General features: G+C 37.1%; 1 protein-coding gene across 1 annotated transcript in view; it reads left to right on the forward strand.

Moving 5' to 3' along the window:
• Positions 1-23,508, forward strand: part of LOC139454399 (E3 ubiquitin-protein ligase ZNRF2-like) — a 29,505-nt gene that overhangs the window by 830 nt on the left and 5,167 nt on the right. Inside the window, exon 2 of the mRNA XM_071236073.1 lies at positions 22,631-22,726. Within this exon, the coding sequence (XP_071092174.1) occupies positions 22,631-22,726 (96 nt within the window). The remainder of the gene's footprint in view (positions 1-22,630; positions 22,727-23,508) is intronic.

Genomic DNA, 23,508 nt, shown 5'->3' on the forward strand with positions numbered 1-23,508 from the left:
GCGTTTTTGTTTAGAGTGCATAATAGAATTTGTCTAGTTTATTGACTTTAAGAAGAAGGGCGATTTTTATTTTGGGAGGTGAATAAGTCATAGTTATCTTTTATACATCTAATTAGACTCTCAGTATACTACAATATCAGCTGCCATTTTCCAATGCTGATATTGCTGACTTGCAGACTTGATTAGAGTATGAAATCATAAACATGATAAAGACAACATTCACTCACCTTCACATACAGCAGAATTTGTGAAAACAAAACATTGACTAATCTGGATTTCTGTTATTACTAAACCTAATTGATCATGTTTATGGTCATTAATACCACATTAGTTTTCATCAGTTAGAATTGGACTAATCCAGATTTCTCTAATCTCATTAAAATCAGATCTTAGTTCTCGCTACTGCTAAATAAAGATCGGAGGACATCCCATTAGGGGTCACGTCAGAACGACCTTTCATCAGACCAATCAGAGCGTCGCTTACCAGATCATGAAAGTGACAGCCGGAATGTTATTTCTGATCATGCAGCCTCGAAAACTTTAAAACAGGGTATTCCGAACGATAGATACGGGCTTAACGACCGGATCTATACAATCTAAACCATATATTAGCCTTTCGAGAGTATGCTTTTGTTCAGGTTTCAAATTTTCAATCGAGAATTTGTCCAAATATGTTTCGAAGCGCTGTCGCCAATTTGCAATTAGTGCCGTAAAGTACGAGAAATCTGCCATCTGATTGGCTAATGTCGACTTCTTGTCAGTAATTCCATTGGTAGGTCAGAGTTCGCTAAAGGTCAGTCTGACGTGACCTGTAATGGGATGTCTTCAGATCTTTGTTTAGCGGTAGCGAGAACTGAGATCTGATTTCAATGAGATTGAGATTTCCCTCACTCTTAGTGCCAGACATAAATTGTTGGGCAAAGGACCAGTAGGTCATGTAACTGTCTCTCTTGTAAGCTGTACTTATCAATAAACTGTCAGATTATACTGCCGGAATAACATTGTACTAACTTGTGTAAACACTTATCACCTTTACAGTCTTGCTATGTGACCTGACATGTCCCATCCGTGCCACTGACTTCACAAAGTAGGATATGATGTTAGTTTTGAGAGAAATGTAAATGCTATTATCAAGACAGTCTGTGCCAAATACTTTAAAGTTGACAAACCCAAACTTGTATTTTGGCAATATTTTCAGTAGATTTCACCAATATATTGATGCATGAATAATATTCTCAGATGATATGAGACTTCAAACACACTTACCTGTATCAATTCATAGTTTAACCCTGTATCGATTCACATTTAAATCTTGTATCATTTTACCATGTTTACCATGGTTCACACATGGACCTGTTCATATTTAATTGATTTAATTTCGGGCGCACATCTGACATGTCTGAGGTATTTAGCAAACAGGGACTTTGCTGACTGCTGTTATGTTTTATATGAGAAAATATTTATGTTGACACTCTTTTTGTATTTGACATGAAGTATTGATTGAAATGAGACATTTTTATTTTCAAATATGAGACAAGATATTTAAGTTTCAAGCCTTTTTATAAGTGTTTATGCCCCATGAAATTGCATTGAATTAAGCATGTTAAGTGTATCAATATTTATCGTATCGTGAACAAAGTATTACATTATGTATTGTATTGTGAGATGGTCGTATTGTGACATCCCTAGTATATGGAATATAGTAAGCTGCTATTACCAGACCAGGAGAAAGTGTACTAGACTCAAGCTTCAGTCTAGTGGCTAAAATCACAGACAAATCATCAAAACAGTTGCGTATAAGACAACGTTGACCATATCATATCTTCAAAACAGTTTCGTTGTAAGACAACGTTAACCATATCATATCTTCAAAACAGTTGCATTGTAAGACAACGTTGACCATATCATATCATCAAAACAGTTGTGTTGTAAGACAACGTTGACCACATCATATCTTCAAAACAGTTTCGTTGGAAGACAACGTTGACCATATCATATCTTCAAAACAGTTTCGTTGTAAGACAACGTTAACCATATCATATCTTCAAAACAGTTGCGTTGTAAGACAACGTTGACCATACCATATCTTCAAAACAGATGCTTAGTAAAACAACATTCACTCATTCACACAAGCATACAAGCATATCTCCAAAATGCTTGCCATTTTTCTCCTTTGACATGTGTTTCCTTTCAAACTATTAGGACTACGAAGTAAGAAAAACGTACAGCTTTAATGATTATAACTTCTGGTTTATTGCATATAGTGACGTTTCGAAGTAGATTCTTGGACTGATATCAAGCTGGAGGCAATCAAACAGATAGGAGACCCGTGAAGATCAGGGGTCGAATAGGTCTTCAGCAACCCATTCTTGCTGTGAAAGTGCAGCTATGCTTGTTGTAAAAGTCGACTTACGGGATCGGGTGGTCCGGCTCACTGACTTGATTGATGCATGTCATCAAATCCCAATTGCGTAGATCGATACTCATGATGTCAATCACTGGATTGTCTGGTCAAGATTCGATTATTTACAGACTGTCGTCATATAGCGGGAATATTGCTGAGTGTGGAGTGAAATAAACAAACAGTTAGGACTATGAACATGATGAAGACGAAGTTTTTGAACCAGTTTCATGCCTTCTCTTGCCTATGCTTTTGAGGATATTATTCACATGGTGTGACTGAAGAGCGTTGTGTGACGTTCGGTGTTAACCACAGCTTACACTGTTATAGCTCCCTGAGCGTCTCCTCCCCACAGGGACGACTCCACAGGTGGGGCATGACCCACCAGAAAACAGCCGTTGAGGCAATACTAATCCATAACCTGAAATCTATGCGGAATAAAGGGTCTTTTGTCCCCTTCCATTTCCACTGGTGCCTGTTAGACAAGGTCAAACATTTCTATCAGATGGAGGACATGTTTTTTTCAGTAATGAGGATAAGTTACACATGATTAGTTTTCTGAATTGCTTATACACAAGGTATATAAAAGAATCTATTACTTTAGTTTTGTGAGTATGATAAGGCAAGATAACCAGTAGCCATCAGATCAATGAACAGTGAAAAAGGAAGATTGGAAGACATTTGAAGGCGTCTGTGCATACTGGATTAATGGCTATCAACAACACTGACATGTTACATGGATGAAAGTTTATCTCACAAGATCAGACCAATTTTACTTCTTGCAGGACAATGAAGAGTACAATGAAGAATATTTGTATTTGACATGACTGAGGTCAGTCACAAGGAAAATAGCATTCCATGAAAATAACATTCTTGATATATTCAGGATCTTTTGAATTGACAATGGTGGAGGCATTGACTTTGACTGCGATTTTGCGATATTCTCGCATAGTTGTCATAGACAGTGCATCACATTCAATCAGCGCAATTGAAAATCGCGTACATCTTTAAATAATTTTATCTGCATTGACAATCTCATATTCACCTTCAAAAATAAAAAAAGTCGTATTGCTCAAATAATATTATCTACCATACCTAAAACTGTCAAAAAACTTACTCAGTTTATTAATTGTCCAAAGTTGTCAATAGAAACAGCGAGTTGTATTCTCTCAAAACTTCATGCTATCTCTTAATGTGCTTGACCGATTCCTCCGAGACGCTGCTTGGAACTTTGCATCAGCTGACAATGGTGGAGTGCGCAACATTGTTGATCCCTGATTGGCAAAACGAGTGTTCAATTTTACAACATAAACTCTTTGGTAGCACTCAGAAATCTTATTTCTTGATCTACAACACGAAAGTAATTGAACATATTACATTAATTGACTCTTACATCCTAGCAGAAATCAAAGACGTGGGTCTTACATGTCAATCAAGATATATAAAAAAATCACGGGTAAATGTTCAAATCAGGGTTAGGGTTAAGCAAATTTCTATTTTGGGATGACATTAAAACAAAAACTAAATGAATATACCTGCAACTCTTTCTGCATAATAATATACAAATTTCATATTGCAAACTATCATATTTTCGATGATATTCGCCTTGCCTTTAGAAAAGACAGCACTGGTGGAAGAGTTTTCACAAACAAACCCAGTTGCAAGAAATTGAAGAAATGGCCAGCGTGCATAATTTTCAAATTTTGAAATATTTCTAGTGGCCATACGACAAGTTGGATTTAGAGTTTTTAATATATGCTACAATATATTTGCTTCCAGATTTGTAAATTTCTTTTTGAAAACTGGAATCTAATAATTCAAATGTAACTCATAAACATTGTAAAATGTCAACAGTTACTCGTCAACATTTTCCAGCTGCAGCACATGGCAAACGTGCCACCCCCTGCGGGAAATAAGTGACTTAATTGTTGCTAATTAAACAAAATAGTCAACCTGGAGCAATATTCATTGTATAATGAACTGTCACTTCTAACTAATTGAAAATTCAATTAAAGCTGCAAGCAGCAATGGCGGGCTCCAAGTAACACTGTGCCCAAACGTCCATGTTCGAATCCTCAAACGGTTTCCTTGAACCAAATCCGTCAAATGTAGGCACCACTTGCAGGGTATCGTCGCAAGGGAAATGGCGTGTGCCAGGGTGTCCAGGTCTGTTCTAAAACCATTTCCGACCTCGAACATGTTGGAATCCATAAAAGGTTGGCTTGTTCCAACTCTGTCAAGAGATAGTCACCGGAAATCGCCGCTACGAAATTGGCGTGTTCCAGGGGTGTCCCAAATATAAATCAAATATTACCACCAAGCGGTGTTACTTTTAGCATACAACCAACAACAATAAATGAGATGCATATTGCACACTAACTTCATGTAAACTTGCAATAGTTTCTGTGGAGAACCTTACAAAATTTTGTTGAAAAAAATGATCAAAATCAAAATTCAATACGTCCGTAACCAAAAAAGAATTCCAAAATCGGCTATTAAAGTTTGATGTGTTATGTATGGAGACAATTATCAAAAAGTTTGAAAGCATTTCATGCAGCGGACTCGGAGTTGTTTGCGTTTAAAGACAGGTACCCAATAAACACTGCGGAAACCTTGAATCCATAATGGCTGCCAAACCACGTGACCAATGACCAAAGTCAAAGATAAAAAAATGAGGTACATATAGCACACTTACTTCATGTAAAACAATCAATAGTTTCTGTGGAGAACCTTACAAGATGTGATATTTATAGTAAAATTTCGATGAAAAAAAATGATCAAAATCAAAATTCAATACGGCTGTAACTAAAAAAGAATTCCAAAATCGGCTACTAAAGTTTGATGTGTTATTTATGGAGACAATTATCAAAAAGTTTGAAAGCATTTCATGCTGTGGACTCGGAGTTGTTTGCGTTTAAAGACAGGTACCCCCAAAACACTGTGGAAACCTTGAATCCATAATGGCTGCCAAACCACGAGACCAATGACCAAAGTCAAAGAACAAAAAATGTCAAGCAGCTCAAGCAGCAGATACATGCAAGGTTTCAAAGTAATCGGATAAGCGGTTGTTGAGCAATAGGGCGAAATACATCTTCAAAATATTCTGTTCTTTTAGTTATCTGCCCTTGGCTTTTGGGCCTACGGCCTTGGGTTTTTGACGGGCACTAGTACCCAAAGGTCCACATACACACACAAAATGTGAACAAAATCGAGCCAGTGGTTATTTTTCTAGCTCTGGTACAAAAATCAGCGGAATAATAATAATATTAAATCAAACGCTAACACTGGGACTCTTCAGCCTTTCGGCTTGGTGACTCTTTAACAGGCTGTAACTTCTTTGTCAGTTGGGCTCCAGTCAAATGGATTAGCGTTCTGCGTTCGTCCGGGCCCCGGGTTCCTGTCGCATTGCTGAGATAAAGTGCTAAATCTGTTTCCCACCTCGTTCATATATTCAAATCCTCAAAGGGTTTACCTGTACCAACGCCGTCAAATGTAAAGAACCTCTTGTGAGACATCACCACTACTAAATTGACCTGGTGTCCCAGGATGTGTTAACCAATTTCCAACTTCGACCATGTTCGAATCCTTAAATGGTTTGTTAGTACAAACGCCATCAAATGTAATGAACCGCCTGTGAGACATCGCCACATGTGTCCCAGTGTGTTCTTAACCCATGTTTGACTTCGACCATGTTCGAATCCGCATATGGTGTGTTTGTACCAACGCCATCAAATGTAATGAACCGCTTGTGAGACATCACCACACGTGTCCCAGTGTTTTCTTAAACCATGTTTGACTTCGACAGTGTTCGAATCCCCAAATGGTTTGCTTGTACCAACGCCATCAAATGTAAAGAACCTCTTGTGAGACATCACCACTACTAAATTGACCTGGGTGTCCCAGGATGTTTTAACCAATTTCCAACTTCGACCATGTTCGAATCCTCAAATGGTTTGTTAGTACAAACGCAATCAAATGTAATGAACCGCTGGTGAGACATCGCCACATGTGTCCCAGTGTGTTCTTAACCCATGTTTGACTTCGACCATTTTCCAATCCGCATATGGTTTGTTTGTACTAACGCCATCAAATGTAGTAAACCGCTTGTGAGACATCACCACACGTGTCCAGGGTGTTCTTAACCCATGTTTGACTTCGACCATGTTCGAATCCGCATATGGTTTGCTTGTACCAACGCCATCAAATGTAATGAACCGCTTGTGAGACATCACCACATGTGTCTCAGTGTTTTTTTAACTCATGTTTGACTTCGACCATGTTCGAATCCGCATATGGTTTGCTTGTACCAACGCCATCAAATGTAATGAACCGCTTGTGAGACATCACCACACGTGTCCCAGTGTGTTCTTAACTCATGTTTGACTTCGACCATGTTCGAATCCGCATATAGTTTGCTTGCACCAACTCCGTCAAAAGATAGTCACCGTTTGCAGGACATTACCAAATTGGCGTGTGCCACAGTTTCCCAGAGTGTACTAAACCAATTTCCGACCTCGACCATATTCTAATCCGCAAATGGTTTGCTTTAAACAACGCCGTCAAAAATAAGGTACCCTAGCAATTGGCAATTGAGAAATGAAGAATCAAGCCAGCGAGTCTGACCACCCAATCGGATTTGTCGCCTCCTGTGACAAGCATAGTTGCCTCTTGAGACAAGCATCGGTTGAGAAAGGCCAATTCTGATCCTGGTCGTCAAGGGTAGTACACACAATACTGAACAAGGCTGTGGAGAACGCTTGGATATCTGCAAAGCCAGTGAATGGGGGTGTATGGTAGATTTATGAGGCGCTTCCTTCAGTATTTGTACTCAAGTCTGATTTTTTTACTTAAATCAAATACTACCACACCAAGCAGTGGTGCTTTCAGTATGCAACCCAGGACAAAATGAGCTACATATAGTCTCAAAACTTCATGCAATCTTTCAATAGTTTCTGTTAAGAACCTTACAAGCTATGATCTTAAAGGTAAAATTTCGGTGAAAAAAATGATAAAATTCAAAATCCAATATGGCCGCAACTACAAAAGATATCCAAAAACGGCTATGCTGATTTGTTGTGTTCTGTATGGAGACAATTCTCAGAAAGTTTGAAAGCTTTTCATGCAGTGGATTCAGAGGAGATAGTATTTGAAGACAGGTACCCCAAACACCCTTTGAAAACCTTGAATCCAATATGGTTGCCTAACCACGTGTCCAATGACCAAAGTCAAAGAACAAAAAATGTCAAGCAGCTCAAGCATCATATACATGCAAGGTTTCAAAGTAAACGGACAAACGGTTGTGGAGCAACAGGGCAAAGTATATCGTCAAAAAATACTTGTTTTTCAGTTATCTGCCCTTGGCCTTTGGGCCTATGGGCTTGGCTTTTTGGCGGGCACTAGTACCCAACGGTCTACAAACACGCACAAAATGTGAACAAAATCGAGCTAGCGGTTATTTTGCTAGGGCAGGTACAAAAATCGGCGGAATAATAAATAATAATAATAATAATAATAATAATAATAATAATAATAATAATAAATCGAACGATTACAATAGGGCTCTACAGCCTTTCGGCTTGGAGCCCTAATAATATTTCCCTGGATAACACTACAGAAGGAAATAGACAGTAAAAAATTTATGAAAGCACTGTTTTATCTCATTCTGAAATGTACATAATATATTTTTTGCCAACAGACTGTAACATCATTTACATTTACAACAGTCAATATTTCATGTCATCACTTTGAATTTATTAAATTACCACATAAAAACACATTGTTGGAGATCTAGAAATTTGATACTGCAGGTTGCCATGCCAATTAAATGAACAGCTGATGGTTGTAAACAAATAATTCCTCCTGAAGTGGACAATGAACAGAATTACATAAATATTAATGTAATTTCTACTTAATTAGGCCTCGCCGCAAATAGCTGCAAAATTGCTTATGGGCGTTAAGCAATATTCACTCACTCACTCACTCACTTAATTAGGCAATGAACAGAAATATAAATACTAATGTCATTTTCATATAATACTAATGCTAATATTTTTAAATATTCACGGTGGAATAATTAATGAACTGGTGCCTTTTGACTATTTATTTTTTTAGTTTTCATGGCAACAACCTTCGCAGAAAAAAATGTGGTAGTGCTTGTTTCTGGAGCAGATCTTGAAGACCGTAAATATTTCTTGCCTTGTACACAACCTGAACATGTCATATTGGTGGGGATATGAGTATTTCATGCTTGTTGTAACATAATTCGAGTCACAAATACTGAAAATGTAATACAGTTTCCTCTGTGTGAAGATGAATTATCTCTTAGTTGCAACATAATTCAAGTCACAAGTACTGAAAATGAAAGACAGTTATCTCTGAAAATTTCAAAATCTCATCACACGCCAAAAAATCTCATTGCTTTTGGACCAGGGGCGATTTTCTCTCATGAAGGTAAAAAATTTAAAGAGAATCCCTGTTGGTCATTGTCTTCCTACGATGAAGATTCATGTCAACATGGTCAATAGCTCTAGAAGTAAACTATTTTCTTACTATTGCACACTTCAGAGTTACTTGAACCTTAAAACACAGACAACTAGGTCAGTCATAACAAATTTGTACTGGATATATTATAAGCATGACACAAGGAGTTGATTGCAGACCCATTTCATCAACTTACCTATGTGACAGTACCCAGGTAGCATACAGGTGACTCTCCTTCAGCATGTTCAGCATGTTTTAGCTGGCAGTTATGTCAAGCTGATTTTTTTCAATATGTTAGAGGTAATTCTTATCCAGTTGTTTAAAATCTGCAGTATCAAAGTTCCATCTCATAGGTTTAATCTGATTTGATGCCTATCTAAGCAGTGTGTCTTTCGAATACGGTTCAAACAAAGATATGGTAGCAGAGCCTTGTCCCCCTTTAAGAAAGGTGTCATTGGTTTGAGTCACATTTTCCTTTAAGTAAGTCATATTTACCTTGAGAGAATTCCCCTTGAATTAAGTCATTGGCTTGAGACAAGTTCCCATTGAATTAAGTCATTGGCTTGAGCCAAGTTCCCCTTGAATTTAGTTGTAATTGGCTTGAGACAAGTTTCCTTTGAATAAAGTCATATTTACCTTGAGTCAAGTTCCCCTTGAATTAAGTTGTAATTGGCTTGAGACAAGTTCCCCCTTGAATTAAGTTGTAATTGGCTTGAGACAATAACCCTTTGAATTAAGTTGTAATTGGCTTGAGACAAGTTCCTTTAAATTAAGTTGTAATTGGCTTGAGACAAGTTCCACCTTGAATAAGGTTGTAATTGGCTTGAAACAAGTTCCCTTTGAATTAAGTTGTAATTGGCTTGTGAAAAGTTCCTTTAAATTAAGTTGTAATTGGCTTGAGACAAGTTCCTTTAAATTAAGTTGTAATTGGCTTGAGACAAGTTCCTTTAAATTAAGTTGTAATTGGCTTGAGGCAAGTTCCATTTGAATTAAGTTGTAATTGGCTTGAGGCAAGTTCCACCTTGAATAAGGTTGTAATTGGCTTGAAACAAGTTCCCTTTGAATTAGGGTGTAATTGGCTTGAGACAAGTTCCTTTAGATTAAGTTGTAATTGGCTTGAAACAAGTTCCATTTGAATTAAGTTGTAATTGGCTTGAGACAAGTTCCCTTTGAATTAAGTTGTAATTGGCTTGAGACAAGTTCCATTAAATTAAGTTGTAATTGGCTTGAGACAAGTTCCCTTTGAATTAAGTTGTAATTGGCTTGAGACAAGTTCCCTTTGAATTAAGTTGTAATTGGCTTGAGACAAGTTCCATTAAATTAAGTTGTAATTGGCTTGAAACAAGTTCCCTTTGAATTAAGTTGTAATTGGCTTGAAACAAATTCCTTTAAATTAAGTTGTAATTGGCTTGAGACAAGTTTCCCTTTGAATTAAGTTGTAATTGGTTTGAGACAAGTTCCTTTAAATTAAGTTGTAATTGGTTTGAGCCTTGTCTCCCTTGAAATATTTCGAATTGGCCTCCGCTTTGACTTCTATAAACACCTTTGATCTCAAATATTATAGTCAATGTTACAGAATTCTTGTTATGTGACACAAGGTGGCACTGGGTGAAGGTAATGTTCTAGGTATTACAGCATCACATTACCAGCACATATGACAAATTACTCAGATCAGGAGAGGCTGAAGCCTTTTCATTCCTACATGTCTGTAGTTTAATAGTATAAGGCGAGGCTGTGATTAGATTGGTGGCAGACTGATTACGGTGATTACAGAGATCTCTACACCTTCCTCTCTGGCCACTAGTGTAACCAGTATAGCTTCAGTTACACTTGTATTGGACATATTTAGCTCCAAGAGCAGGTAAAACAAATTCTAAGGATCAGTGGCGAAATACTACTGACAGGAGCGTGAGTGAGTTTGGTTTAAAGCTGATTTTAACAGTATTCCAGTTATCATGTTATATCACGGCGTGTCAGCTGAATGTGGGAGGAAAGTCCGTGAAAGTGATGCAGGTCTCAAACGTTTACCTCTTCGGTGAAACCCACGAGCACGGGTATGGTGCTGACAAACCTAGAAACATAATTGGGGCAAACTGGGATTTGAACCCACAATCATAATTTTCTGGCGTGCCCAAGGGATGCAGCTCTGCACAGCGAATCGTGGCGCCTTACACGACTCGCCCCCCCTATTGACAAGAAGTAAATCTCTACATGTTAACTAGGGGTGACTATTGGTCTGGAAATCACTATTGCAATAACTATTGATATTGAAAGAAACTATTGCAATAACTATTGATCTTGCAAGCAACTATTGCAATAAATATCGATAGTTTTCAGTGTATCATGTCGGATGGATTTTGGAGTTGAATTAAACCTTGGAACTGAAGTTTCCTTTGAATGTGATAACCATAACAACAAATAAAAAGTAAAGTTTGAGATATGACTGATATATTTTTTCTTTACCCTTATGATTTAAGAAAAAGAAACTTCCACTTTACCATGCGTAAATTACTACCACTCATGATCAAAAGAAAAACTAATTTGAACAGCATTGCTTATATTTTATTGATATGGTAAATACAATCAACTATCGATATTTCTAACTGAAATGGATACTATTAATCGGAAACTGATTTAACAATCAATTTATTGACTTTAAGTGCTTACCAATAGCAATGTATTGATATTTTGATTTATCGTGACACCCCTAATGTTAACATTATTAGGAAATCTTCAGTGTACCAAGTGTGTTTAATACAATAATCAAAACCTGTAAGTACAAATAATAATGACACATTTTTTTTTTAACAAAATATAATTGCCCAAGAAAGATAGCTTATATGATTTAAAACTATGAAGTCTGAAGTTCAAATTATTTTCATGCTGCAATTCCAAATCAAGTGTGCTTATGTAATGCTTGTTTATTTGAACACATATATAGATTGTTCTTCACCATGTTCACAATATTTAAGATTTTGACCTCGTTTTGTTTGTTTAATGATATTCTCACCTAAATGAAATAAAACAAAACCCTTTCCATATACATGAGATATCTCTGTTAAAAACAGATTTCATTGTTCAAGTCTGACTATATTATGAGCTTTTGTTTAAGAGTCACCATCAAATAGTGATGTACTTGGTGGTTGCAAAAAGATGAGCGTATCCTACCCCACCATCACAAACACATGCAAAAGCAAGGCAATTGTTCACCTTCAGACACAGGAACATAGGGTACAAGTATAACATGAAACCTAAGGCATAAATATAAATCATAATAAAATGAAACATCAAGTACTTACTTTTCTTGTTGCCATGTGTATGTGATGCATCGTCACCTTTACGACCATGTAGTAGTAATTCCATCGGTCTTCCCACCTTACTGAAGATCAGTACAAAAAGCGCCACACTTGTCAACATGACATTAATCCCACTTTCAACATTGGTCAGGGTTAGAATCAGCCAACAGTCTGTGTGGTGATAAATCTGACAGAATAATTGCTTTTTCCTGAAGTTGAAGTATATTTATTTGTTTGAAGTGAGATATGAAGTTGTTGGATATAATTCTCCTTGTGTTCACTGTCACTTCCTCCCTAGGTTAATTTAAGATTCATTCACTATTACCTTGTGTGGTCATATTTTTTCATATGACATGGCTTAAGACCGTTGTGTGATGATTGGAATTAATTAAGGCTTACAGTGTACTGCTGGGCTTTGTCAGTGAGCGTCTCCTCCCCTCTGAGATGTCTCCACAGGTGAATAACCAGATATCTATACTGCAAACTCGTCTTTATAATTTCGACATGTGCTTTAGAGGTTATACTGTTGCACACATCTCTGATGCAGAAATAACCAGTTGTTTTTTTTTTCAATCATGTTGAACAGTAATCAGCAACTCATGGTTAACTTGACAGAAGAATGATTTATTTGATGTGGCAAAATGGGCTGACCCGAATAGGTGCTGAAAGTGTGCAACAGTATCAATATTTCACACTGTCTAAAATAACAAGATCAGAATATGATACACAATATGATACATGCTACAGTGGATGTTAAGATCAATTACGATAAGATCAGGTCTCCGTTCCATGGAGCAATCTTTGCGCTAAGATGATCGTAACTACCATACTTTAACAAAGACTTATGACAGTCGTAGCACCAAGATTGCTTTGTAGAATGGTTTCCAGGGTCCCGTTCCACAAAGCGATCGAAACGCTACGATAATCATAACTCCCATACTTTAACTTAGGCCTACGACTGTCGTAGTGCTAAGTTTGCTTTGTAGAATAGTGTCCAGGGCCCCGTTCCACAAAGTGATCGTAGCACTAAGACAAGGGATCTCTCATACTTAAACGAAGGCTTACGACTGTCGTAGCGCTAAGATCACTTTGTAGAATAGAGTGCAGGGCCCAGGTCCACAAGGCAATCATAGCACTAAGACAAGGGAACTCCCATACTTTAACGAAGGCTTACGACTGTCGTAGCGCTAAGATTACTTTGTAGAATAGAGTGCAGGGCCCAGGTCCACAAGGCAATCATAGCACTAAGACAAGGGAACTCCCATACTTTAACTTAGGCTTACGACTGTCGTAGTGCTAACATTGCTTTGTGTCCAGATGTATTACTCCAATATGATACCTTTCTGCATCAGGCCAGGTGAACTTTAGTTGGAGGATGTGCGGGTTCTAGAGCATATCGGCTTTCTAAAATGATTCGGCTTCATTTCTCTACGACCCTCATTCAGAAATATTGATTTTAACAATCGTCTGTTGGTACTCCCTTTGGGCTGTAAAAGTCACGGAACTTAAGAACAAACTGGGTGTAAAACAGTATAAAATATCCACAACGATATGTAAAGGAAGGGTCGTGAGAATCGGTTGATTTTAGGAGGAGTATCAACGATCCCCAAATTGGTGAGTTGATTGTGGTTGATATAATATTTCTCTATGATTTTGCATAATGACCTATAGTTGCATTAGTTTGACTTGTTTTAATGGACCACTGAAGATCTGGGGTAGAATAGGTCTTCAGCAACCCATGCTTGCTGTAAAAGGCGACTAAGCTTGTCAAAAGAGGCGACTAACGGGATTGGGTGGTCAGACTCGCTGACTTGGTTGATGCATGTCATCGATCCTAATTGCATGGATCAATGCTCATGTTGTCTATCACTGGATTGTCTGGTCCAGACTTGATTATTTACAGACCCATTATATAGCTGAAATATTTGCTGAGTCCGGCGTTAAACAACAAACAAACAAAACAAACAACTTGTTTAAATGCATGTTCAGAATGGGCATTGAATTCCTGGCTCTGAATCAACTGCAACGAAAAGAGTGTGACGTCATCAAAATGGTTTAAAATCATGATAATGGTTTATTATGTTCATTCGGTTGTTTAAACTTGTTTTGAGATATAGAAATCAAACTTGCTTGCATGAATGCTTTGATCACTTGTTCCGAGAATTTAGGAGCCTCGATGCTGATTGGCTGAGCATAAAGTTCTTCACTGACCAATACCAATGAAGTGGTCAGAGGCTGTCTTTATTTCTTTTGGAAGTTTATGTGTTTCATGTTTTTTCAAGTTCCATTGAAAGGACTTGAAAACCTGATGATAGCCACTGTTTCAAGTGATCTTCTCAAAGTAACACCTATCATGATCCGGGTTAGAATTGGTCCCAGCAACCCATGCTTGTGGTCAGACTTGGTTGATGCATGTCACCATATCCCATTTGCGCAGATTGTTGCTCATGATGTCAATAACTAGATTACCTGGCTCAGACTCGATTATTTACAGACTTCTGTCATGTAGCTGGAATATTCCCAAGTGTGGCATTAAACAACAAAGAAACAAAAAAAGAATCTCCATGTAACACCATCTTTTTGAGATGGCTTACAGAACCAGTCAGCTTGCAGCATATGAATCGGTGTAATGGACTCTTTTAGAACAAATCTAAGGTGGCATTTCTGGTGAGGGTCTTGAGTCTTGCACTAAAAAGAACATGTCCTTGGCGGGAGAATGAGTATATCATGCTTGTTTACCATGTATTTATCCAGTTTACTTTTGTACAAGTATTTCTCATTGGCTTCATATAAGAAAATATCATAAAAAAGTATAACATAATTTTGTAAGCCTTGGGCACCAGGAACTTATTTTAACCATGCCTTTGTCCTTCTAAAACATGGAATTATCAATCATAGTCACTATGACATTCTTAAATCAAGCGATCCAGCTGAAACTTTGTATGAATCATTTTTAGGGTTGTGTATTTGCAATTTTTTGTATTGCAATATATTGCGTTTCATGTATCTGTATTGCGATACATTTGGAGCTAAAGTGTTTTACAGTGATTAACAATGATTGTACATCCTGTACATGCAGATCCTATTTTCTGCAATATGTCAAACTAAAGTAAATATTGCTCAGCATGATCAGTCGCTGCCAAATATACAGTCAGGGATTACAAATCGAGTGGATCATTATATTAATCACTGGATTGTCTGGTCCAGACTCGATTAATAACAGAATAGCTGGAATATTGCTGAGTGCGGCGTTAAACAATAACCCAACTAACATGAGAGAGAAATCACATCATCGTTTTCGCTGTTTGTCAATTAATTTAGAAGGGAAACATCAATTTTGAATGAATTTCTTCGTTGACTTTAGTTCAAATGATATAAATTAGAGCAGAATTTATTCATACAATATAATATGCTGGAACACAGAAACAATGGTGCAGCAAGTAGCGTTTGTAAAATATATTGCAGTGTACATGTATACTAGGACTTGGGCGGGTAACTCAGGTACCCGGGTCGGGTGGGTACTGAGTAGGACCTGGGTACCCACAGGACCACGTCACCTGATAAATTGTTTAATGACAAAAATTATCTTGAACTCTATGGTTACACTACACTACAAGTCACTAATGTTTGCATTTCTTTCTGACTATGCACCCATTCCTTCTGATTTTTCATATGGTTGAATAAAGATGTAACTAAATTCCACTTCAGTGTATGAATGACCAGATTGTTTAATACATATATCTAAATATGTTTTGCCAGGGCTATGCTAAAAATGTTCCCAATTGGACAAATTTGAGACATCATCTGAGGGTGGGTATCCGGGTAGGGTCGTGTAATAGGGGGGTGGGTACCCGGGTAGTAAAAATGGACTCATCCCAGCCCTAATGTGTACCTGTAGTACCTGTAGTACCTGTAGTACCTGTAGTACCAGCAGCATGCAGCCCTCAGATTATGACAATAACTGTGCAGAATGTTGTATAACCTTCACAATATACTGAATTTCTTTGTTATAGTAGAGTTTAAATAAAGGTTTACATTACAAAACAATAGAGCAGTAAAAAATTATCATGATTATGAAACATCAGAAAATATTTTATATGAAAGTTACAATGGCTTAATAATCATGAAACAAAATAAGTTATATATTTATCTTATACATGTTACATCTACAAGTCGAGAGGCTGACATCTATGCTGCATTAAAGGGAGTCACGTCACATGTTGATACATATCGCAATACAACATGTATCCCGATACACAGTTTGCGCAATGTGTTGCAATCAAGCAGTTTGTATTTAACTTTCAACTTAACTGGTCAAGGTTTGTTCTTATGATTTTATGCAGTCAAATTTAGCATTTTGCAGCGTTAAACAACAAACAAACAAAACTAGCTCATGTTGTCAGTTATTGCAAAATGTAGCAAATAATTTCTGAAAATTGATACAGAATTCAGCCAAGATCATTGGAGGATCATGACGATACAAGCTGCAAAGTTGACTGCCTCTGATGGCGGCCGCTAGCGGGCCTGATGTCAAAACTAATCAGACATGATGATCAGTGAAAGTTCTGTCAGCATGATTAATATCATAAATGAATGTTGAATATATTAACTTGAAGGCTGGGGTTTGGATGTCTTTTTTTTGTGTGAAATTTACATGTGTGCATTGTAAATATGCATATCTCTTTGTTCTACCTTCAGGTGTGAAAAGATCAAAGGTGATATGTTATTTCTGATTTGTAATTCATAAGCATGATAAATACAGCTATTGACATGATTGATGAGTTCATCACATTCATCAAACCCTAAGGTCCTTGGTAACTAGTATTTCTTTTAGCTTCTAATTGATTTACCTGTGTCTATTTATTTTCAAGCCATGGGGACTCTCACTAATAATTTTAGGTATTTCAAGACATTAACATAGGGATTTGAGGCCGGCCATATATTGCAAGCTTTAGTTGAGTGAGTGAGTGAGTGAGTGAGTGAGTGAGTTGGGTTTTATGTCGCTTTGACCAGTATTCCATTTGTGTCACGGCGTGTCAGCTTGATGTGGGAGGGAACCCCCTAGTGATGCATGTCTCACATGATTACCACTTTGGTGAAACCCATGACCATGGGTATGGTGTGGACAAACTTAGATACATAATCAGGACAAACCAGGATTCGAACCCATTATTATGAGTTTCTAGCATCATGTCCAAGGGATGCAACTCTGCACACCAAATTGTGGCGTCTTAGATGACTTGATCTTACTCTTCACTTGATTATCAAGAAATTTACCGATTCAAATGTTTTGATTAGAAAATACAGACACATTGAACTTAAGTGTATTACCAGAATTGAATTGTCACTTATATGTGTCAGTTATGTAGTCTACATTTTTGATTGGTCGTAATATGTCCACAGAGTTCTGAATGTAAATCATCTGCATCCATCCTCAATATATCATGATACATATGAGTATAGGATGTGGTATTTTGCATACAGTGTAACCCTGCTTGATCATGTAGCTTGCATAGTGTTGCAGTTGCTATATTATAAAGGTTTAGGGTTATTCATTGATATCATTTCCATCTGACAAGTTTTTTCAAGTTTCTACATCACTTCTTGACTTTCATACCTGTCTAAATCATAATAATAATTAGGGTTCAGAGCGGGAAATAATAAATTGTCTGCCACAAAGAGAACATTGCAAAATGGGTTTTTTATTTATTTTTATTTAGGCTCATACTTGTAATTTATGACATCTGTGGCTTTGTAGCTGTGGCTGAAAAATATCTAGTCTTCATACCTTCTGTTTTGTTTTCGGTTCTGTACACATCTCTAATAATGACTGATGTGTTGCGTCAGAGCTCGAGATAAGCTGCATATTCGCGTAAAATATGCATTAAATCAACTGAAATATGCAGACAAATCCAATCCTAGCGTATCAAATACGAGACAAAAACTATAAATATGCTATTGAAATAAAATAAATGTGTATATTATAACTATTAGAGAAAACGACTGTGTATATTCCAACAGTTAGATAAAATTACATCAGCTGATCGCCAAATTTGCTTACCGACAGATACATTAGGAAGAGCTTCTGCAGGAAACATACTGATGGATGCAATTGAGAAGCACATCATACCTAGTCAATGCACATGTTGTATCTTAATTAGTCGCTGATTGGTAATTATAACAATAGCGCCTTTCTCAAAATGCGAGGTTGTGTAAACAGTAATGGCTTCCCGGAGAAGAAGCTACAAGCAGACACAGACGGATGTACAACTATTCACATAGTTTTAAATGATTTAAAGGTACTCTTACCAAACAGGTTTTAAGTGAAATACCCAAATGTCAAGCGACATGTGGGTAAAAGAAATTGAATACCCTCTAAAATTTGTGGATATCCAATCAAAATCAAACCCCTGGGTAAATAACCAAAAGCTCATCTAGAGCTCTGTGGTGCTGTGATTGTGTACAAGTGAATGAAGTCACCAGACATTTCCTGCTTCCTTCCGGCCTGTCTCTGTAGCGCTTATGTTCAGGTTTCGTGTTGCCAAGGGAAACTATAACACTGGTGCATTCTGATAACAGTCGGTGACTTCTCCACCACTCCAAAACCAGAGTCGTCACCTGATTTGTGACCCTGTGACGTGCCAGCACTTAAAACCAATAACTAAGCATCTTACTCATGTTACTAACTGCATCCGTGAAGATCCGGGGTAGAATAAGTCTTCAGCAACCCATGCTTGCCGTAAAAGGTGACTACTCTTGTCGTAAAAGGCGACTACCGGGATCGGGTGGTCAGGCTCTCTGACTTGGTTCATGCATGTCATTGATCCTAATTGCGTGGATCGATGTTCATGATATTAATCACTTGATTGTCTGGTCCAGACTCGATTATTTACAGACTGACGTCATAAAGCTGGAATATTGCTGAGTGCTGCGTTAAACAACAAACCAACCAACCAACCAATCTTACTAACTGAGAATATAACAGTTATGACGTTATCATTAGTATTTACCTTCTGCGAACATAATAAACATGATAAATTCTTGCCTGTGGAAAGGGAAGTATTGTTTATATGTCCTTGTTGGTTATAGGTTAGATATGAATATACAATTGTGTGTGGGGCATTTTATTTCCCTGTCGGTGGACCAGAAAACGCGAATAATTGATAATTTGAACAAAATGAAATGATGAATATGAATTAAGTCTATCGCAACCGTCATCTCTGTATATTTGTGTAATATCCCGAGCTTTGTTCCCTTTTTGGAGCAGACCCAATAGTAATAGTTTCATGAAAAATATTTCCTTGTGTTCTGTATATCTATCTATATCAGTCTGTCTGCAGTGTGTATTTCAACTGATATCATTTGCTTGTGTGCAATGGTGATCATGTTGCTGGTGATATGTTTGAGATTTGGCTTGTAGTTTTCAGTAACCATGATTACCATGGAAATATATGTATACACATAAACACAGGTAAATATAGAATGAGATCAGATAATGTGGCCATTTTCGTCCATTACATTTTTCCATGTATCCTGTATATCAACGTTATCAATATGAAATTTGATTGGCAGGAATCATGGTAACCTATAAGCGTGAAAAGTATCTTTGCCATTTCTGTTTTCTTTTGAAATCAACACCCACTTACTGAATCACTCACTGATGAACCTGGGGATTTATCTGGGATTTCTAACTCAGTGTCATTGGAGGGCACATTTGTTCAAAATTAGGATTTATTTTAATTTTTTTTATTTTCGAAGGTATTTTAGCATTATATTGCATTCAATACAATAATGTAACATTAAGCCTCTTTCTTATGGTTTTGCTATCAGTGGAATACAAGTGCCCTCGGCCAAGCCATTTGTTGTAGGGGGTATGGGTGCACCGGTTGTCTTAGAAAAAGGCGCAGAATTGCGTTCCTTGGGCTTTGCAGAAACTAATCGTGAGTCCTGGTTTGCCACAATTATGTTTGTAGGTTTGTCAGTTCTAGGGCTGTTACAATTCACTCGCGTATTTGGTGAATCGAACCGTATCCATTCATGAATTGAATTTTTTATTCATCATGTTCATGGCAAATAGAATCGAATATTTATGAATATGCAATCATGTGCATTTACATACCCTGTACCTAAAAATATCCATGAGAACATATTATATGCATAGATGTCTTCAAAAGACAGCACTCTCATAATATGTAATTTGACAGTTTTGTGGTCACTGGTCATTGTCGCATTTGAGCAGGTACTAGTACCTGGATAAGTGCAGTATATAAATGTATAATATATTAATGATTAACAAACCATAGCAAATAATTTATGTTGTTATTGTTTCACTGAATATAACAAATAATACATCAACTGCTGACTTGTTATTGTATTCGTGATATTCATGAATTAATATTTGTATTCGTGATACGAATCGTACTTGCCTCATATTGTATTCGTTGCAGCCCTAGTCAGTACCATATCCGTGCTCATGAGTTGAGCTGTCTGAAACTTGCATCACTTCGGGCTTTCCTTCCACATTAAACTGACACCCTATAATGCAACTGGAATACTGGTAAAAGCGGCCTTAAACCAACTCACTCACTCACTCACCCATTAGTTATGACTTTATTATTCCCCCATTTTGAAAAATGGGGGGATATAGTGATCAGCATGTCTGTCTGTACATCTGTCATTCCATTTCCCGTGCAGAACTGGTGCCTTTTGATGAGTTGGGAGTCATACTGAATTGCACCAGACCAGGGGGATATCTAATCTGACCACGCTTGTTTAAATTAAAATAGGAAATTTTTAATTCCCATTTTAGAATTTTTACTGAAAATTTCTGCAAAATTGCGGCAGAATATCAGGCATCTGAGCAGGTCTAGACCTCTGCACTTTTCATGTATAATAAATATATGTCAGCACAAAACAATGTTATCAGTGAAGTTATGCACAGATTTTTTACTCTGACCACGCTTGTTTAAATTAAAATAGGAAATTTTTAATTCCCATTTTAGAATTTTTACTGAAAATTTCTGCAAAATTGCGGCAGAATATCAGGCATCTGAGCAGGTCTAGACCTCTGCACTTTCCATGTATAATAAATATATGTCAGCACAAAACAATGTTATCAGTGAAGGTATGCACAGATTTTTTATTCTGACCACGCTTGTTTAAATTAAAATAGGAAATTTTTAATTCCCATTTTAGAATTTTTACTGAAAATTTCTGCAAAATTGCGGCAGAATATCAGGCATCTGAGCAGGTCTAGACCTCTGCACTTTTCATGTATAATAAATATATGTCCGCACAAAACAATGTTATCAGTGAAGTTATGCACAGATTTTTTACTCTGACCACGCTTGTTTAAATTAAAATAGGAAATTTTTAATTCCCATTTTAGAATTTTTACTGAAAATTTCTGCAAAATTGCGGCAGAATATCAGGCATCTGAGCAGGTCTAGACCTCTGCACTTTTCATGTATAATAAATATATGTCAGCACAAAACAATGTTATCAGTGAAGTTATGCACAAATTTTTTACTCTGACCACGCTTGTTTAAATTAAAATATGAAATTTTTAATTCCCATTTTAGAATTTTTACTGAAAATTTCTGCAAAATTGCGGCAGAATATCAGGCATCTGAGCAGGTCTAGACTTCAGCACTTTTCATGTATAATAAATATATGTCAGCACAAAACAATGTTATCAGTGAAGGTATGCACAGATTTTTTACTCTGACCACGCTTGTTTAAATTAAAATAGGAAATTTTTAATTCCCATTTTAGAATTTTTACTGAAAATTTCTGCAAAATTGCGGCAGGATATCAGGCATCTGAGCAGGTCTAGACCTCTGCACTTTTCATGTATAATAAATAGATGTCAGCACAAAACAATGTTATCAGTGAAGTTATGCACAGATTTTTTACTCTGACCACGCTTGTTTAAATTAAAATAGGAAATTTTTATTTCCCATTTTAGAATTTTTACTGAAAATTTCTGCAAAATTGCGGCAGAATATCAGGCATCTGAGCAGGTCTAGACTTCAGCACTTTTCATGTATAATAAATATATGTCAGCACAAAACAATGTTATCAGTGAAGGTATGCACAGATTTTTTACTCTGACCACGCTTGTTTAAATTAAAATATGAAATTTTTAATTCCCATTTTAGAATTTTTACTGAAAATTTCTGCAAAATTGCGGCAGAATATCAGGCATCTGAGCAGGTCTAGACCTCTGCACTTTTCATGTATAATAAATAGATGTCAGCACAAAACAATGTTATCAGTGAAGGTATGCACAGATTTTTTACTCTAGTAAATTGTTCCTCATTCACAGACTACCAGGGTGCCTGGGGAGCACGCTAGAACCTTTTCAAAGTATGCCAGTCACTATGGAATTTCTTTCTTTCAGGAACTGTGACAAAATGAAATGGATATTATTTAGTCTGATTTTGTTGTGCAGGAATCAAGTGCCCAGTGTGCTCCAAGTTCATTCCTCCAGATGATATAGAGTGTCACCTTGTCATCTGCCTCACCAAGCCAAGAATAACCTACAATGGTAAGACAACCACTTGTCCTTGACCTCTCTATTGGGTGTCCCAGGGGGATTCTGCAGCATAGTAGGACCCCAGTTTCACATCCATGTCGTTAGAGTAGATCGTTGAGGATCAGGGTCCCTTTCCACAAAACAATCCTAGAGCTAAGGCATGAGTCTATGTTATAGGAAGGGAGTTTCGATCATCTTGGAGCTACAAATGTCGCAAGTCTATGTTAAAGTGTGGGAGTTACGATCATCTTGGGGCTACAAATGTCGCAAGTCTATGGTAAAGTATGGGAGTTACGATCATCTTGGAGCTTCGACTGTTGCATGTCTATGGTAAAGTATGGGAGTTACCATCATCTTGGAGCTACAACTGTCGCAAGTCTATGGTAAAGTATGGGAGTTACGATCATATTAGTGCTGATATGGCTTTGTGGAACAGGACTCACGTGGGTGCCTCCCGGCTGATTGTTTGTCATAGTACAGTTTGGATTGTTCCTCATGTTTTCAACAAGAAGTGACTCCCATTATTTTTATATGATGTAGTTACCCACACAGCACACCATTTTACAGTCCACCCTCATTTAACTAGAATATTGCTGGGTGCAGTATTAAAAACCAAACCAACAACAATGTAATATAGCTTCAATAATTCCGACTGCTGTGTAAGACTACATTTGCTCAACGTTGTGTATTATCACCCCAGAGCTAATGATAATGACAAACAAACATTCAGTACACCCACTCACACATGGCTGTTTCTTTCCTCATGGGGATTCCAGGCTAGATTAGGTATCAAG

This window comes from Haliotis cracherodii, unplaced genomic scaffold (genome assembly GCF_022045235.1).
Source record: "Haliotis cracherodii isolate W230 unplaced genomic scaffold, xgHalCrac1.p SCAF_10, whole genome shotgun sequence".
Classification (NCBI taxonomy): domain Eukaryota; kingdom Metazoa; phylum Mollusca; class Gastropoda; order Lepetellida; family Haliotidae; genus Haliotis; species Haliotis cracherodii.